This window comes from Gigantopelta aegis, chromosome 14, assembly GCF_016097555.1.
Source record: "Gigantopelta aegis isolate Gae_Host chromosome 14, Gae_host_genome, whole genome shotgun sequence".
In the NCBI taxonomy this organism is placed as follows: Eukaryota; Metazoa; Mollusca; class Gastropoda; order Neomphalida; family Peltospiridae; genus Gigantopelta; species Gigantopelta aegis.
This window is the reverse complement of record NC_054712.1, coordinates 47699636-47702054: the sequence shown is the minus strand read 5'-3', so window position 1 is coordinate 47702054 and position 2419 is coordinate 47699636. Positions and strand designations below refer to the sequence as shown.

At 43.4% G+C, this 2419-nt stretch overlaps 1 protein-coding gene across 1 annotated transcript; it reads right to left on the bottom strand.

Annotated features, from left to right (window-relative positions):
• Window positions 1–294: 294 nt before the first annotated feature.
• LOC121389312 (neuronal acetylcholine receptor subunit beta-3-like) lies at window positions 295–1428 on the bottom strand. Its single transcript, XM_041520907.1, has one exon. The coding sequence runs from the start codon at window positions 1426–1428 to the stop codon at window positions 295–297; it is 1134 nt and encodes a 377-aa protein (XP_041376841.1).
• Window positions 1429–2419: the final 991 nt, after the last annotated feature.

Genomic DNA, 2419 nt, shown 5'->3' with positions numbered 1-2419 from the left:
TATGAGATAACCAAATTCTACAAGCAAAATTTCATACTACAAATTCCTGAAGAAAAAAAAACAAACATTTTGTACACGTATTTTAAGATGCTGTTCAGGTTCAAGACTTGATGGGGAAAACGTCCTCATTTAGGTGCCTTGCATTCACGTGTATAGCTGTACGTTATATCCATGTTGGTTAAACCAATATCCACAGGCACCAGTCCTGGCGTGTAGTGGGTGATCTTGAACGTTAATAACCCACTATTATTTATACTAACATTAAGTATAAAGAAACATTTTAGAACAGTGATGTCAAAACCAGAATATCGAGACAGACAACAGAGCCAACACAAGAAACACGAGAAACATCTTCCGGTCGACAGATCGGACCTTTCCGGTTGTGACGTCATCAGCGGTCTTGTCCTTCACTGGGTTGTCTGGGTCAATGGATGTTCTGTTTGGAACACAGATTACCCTTTGACGTGGCGCTCCGTGATGGTGGAAATTGAGGAGCGCTAGAGTTGCAACAATAGCCAGACAGCTCTGAGCGAGAACCAGGACCAAGTAGATGGCCATTCTGGACGGCGTTTCAGACTTCGGCATCACCTCGATGATAAAGATGAGGAACACGGCATACGACACGAGAATCGAGATCAGGAACGAAATCTTTTCGCCAGACTCTGCCGGAAGTACGAATACGCATGCGTTCAACACGGACAGCAGCAGCATTGGGAAGATGACATTCATGACGTAAAACGTGGACTTTCTTCTGATAGAAAAACCGACTGAGTTGATTACGAAGTTATACTGAGTCATGTTAATCGAGCTGACAGACACGTCTTCCAGTGTCCACTCTGTGTTAGATGGGACAGAGTTCATCAGGGTTTTCTGGTAGACCAACATTTTCACTTTAACCGATTTAGGTTTCAGAATTATGGCTAAAAAACACAGCTGAGTGTCGAATGGGTAGGACGTCATATCCAATGTGCATTTTGTGTAAAACTGGTTGAAAGTCGTCATGGTTACTAAACCAGAAGGATCAGCTCTCAGTCGAAAAGATTCTGGGTTGAGTACTAACGTGCCGACTCCATTGCCGATCTGCACTTGCGGCGTCCAGATGTCGTCTGCTTCAAAGTTCATGTTGGAAACGTTAGCCGCGTACTCCGTGTGTTCCCAGGACAAGTCGGGGTCAAGCCACTGAAATCCTAAATGTCCAGTGAACGAGAACGTCTCCTTCCTTTGGTCCAGGTCGATCAGAGACACCAAGGTGAAGACAGCGATCATACTGAAGTCTGCCTCGTTCTCCTTGTAAGGGTGGCTGAATTTGTAGTAGGAGTCCAGCAGCAAGGTACGTAGAACTCTAGATGAATCTCTGTGAGGAAGGTGCGGAAGGGCAGACAACGAAAATCGGCAGAAAGCCAAAACGCAGAACAACACGCGGATCATAATGCCAACTCTCTCCGTCGTTGTGAACTGACGTTTGGTGACCACTGACGATGGTTATATAAATATTATACTCTATCAAGTCAATACAGAAACATTAATTGTCTGTTGGTCGAGATAATATTGACATGATTGTTTAACACCGTGACAAAGCGATAGCTAACCAGGCTGTTCATACGATAGATTTTTAAATTACGTTTTTGATTTTAAAGGGCTTCTTGACGTAATGTGTCTATCGGCCTCGGTGGTGTCGTGGTTAAGCCATCGGGCATATGGCTGGTAGGTACTGGGTTCGCAGCCCGGTACCGGCTCCCACCCATAGCGAGTTTTAACTACTCATTGGGTAGGTGTAAGACTACTGCACCTTATGTTCTCTCACTAACCACTAACAACTAAACCACTGTCCTGGAAAGACAGCCCAGATAGCTGAGATGTGTGTTCACAGGACAGTGTGCTTGAACCTTAATTTATTTCTCGTTCCATCCAGTGCACCACGACTGGTATATCAAAGACCGTGATATGTGCTATCCTGTCTGTGGGATGGTGCATATAAAAGATCCCTTGCTGCTAATCGAAAAAGAGTAGCCCATGAAGTGGCGACAGCGGGTTTCCTCTCTCAATATCTGTGTGGTCCTTAACCATATGTCCGACGTCATATAACCGTATATACAATGTGTTGAGTGCATCGTTAAATAAAACATGTTCTTGAACCTTAATTAGATATAATTACTAAAACAAGTTAAAATGAAATGTGTCCTCATTTATAGTTTGTACTTTCGCTCAATGATGTATTGGTTTGACCTATTCCGCCATTCGGCATATGATTGACACTAGTCGTATAGTTAATAGTTATATTATGTTTGTGTTACAAATCTCGCGAGATGTGAGATTTTGGTGTAACATTCATTGGCCGAAACGGTTATGCCAATAAATGATAATTCATCTCACCAAAGTCGTCTTATCTTCTACTGGCGTGGTGGCTGTGGTGGGATAC

Coding starts and splice junctions, on each gene's coding strand:
- LOC121389312 (XM_041520907.1), bottom strand. CDS start 1,428: ATGATCCGCGTGTTGTTCTGCGTTTTGGCTTTCTGCCGATTTTCGTTG.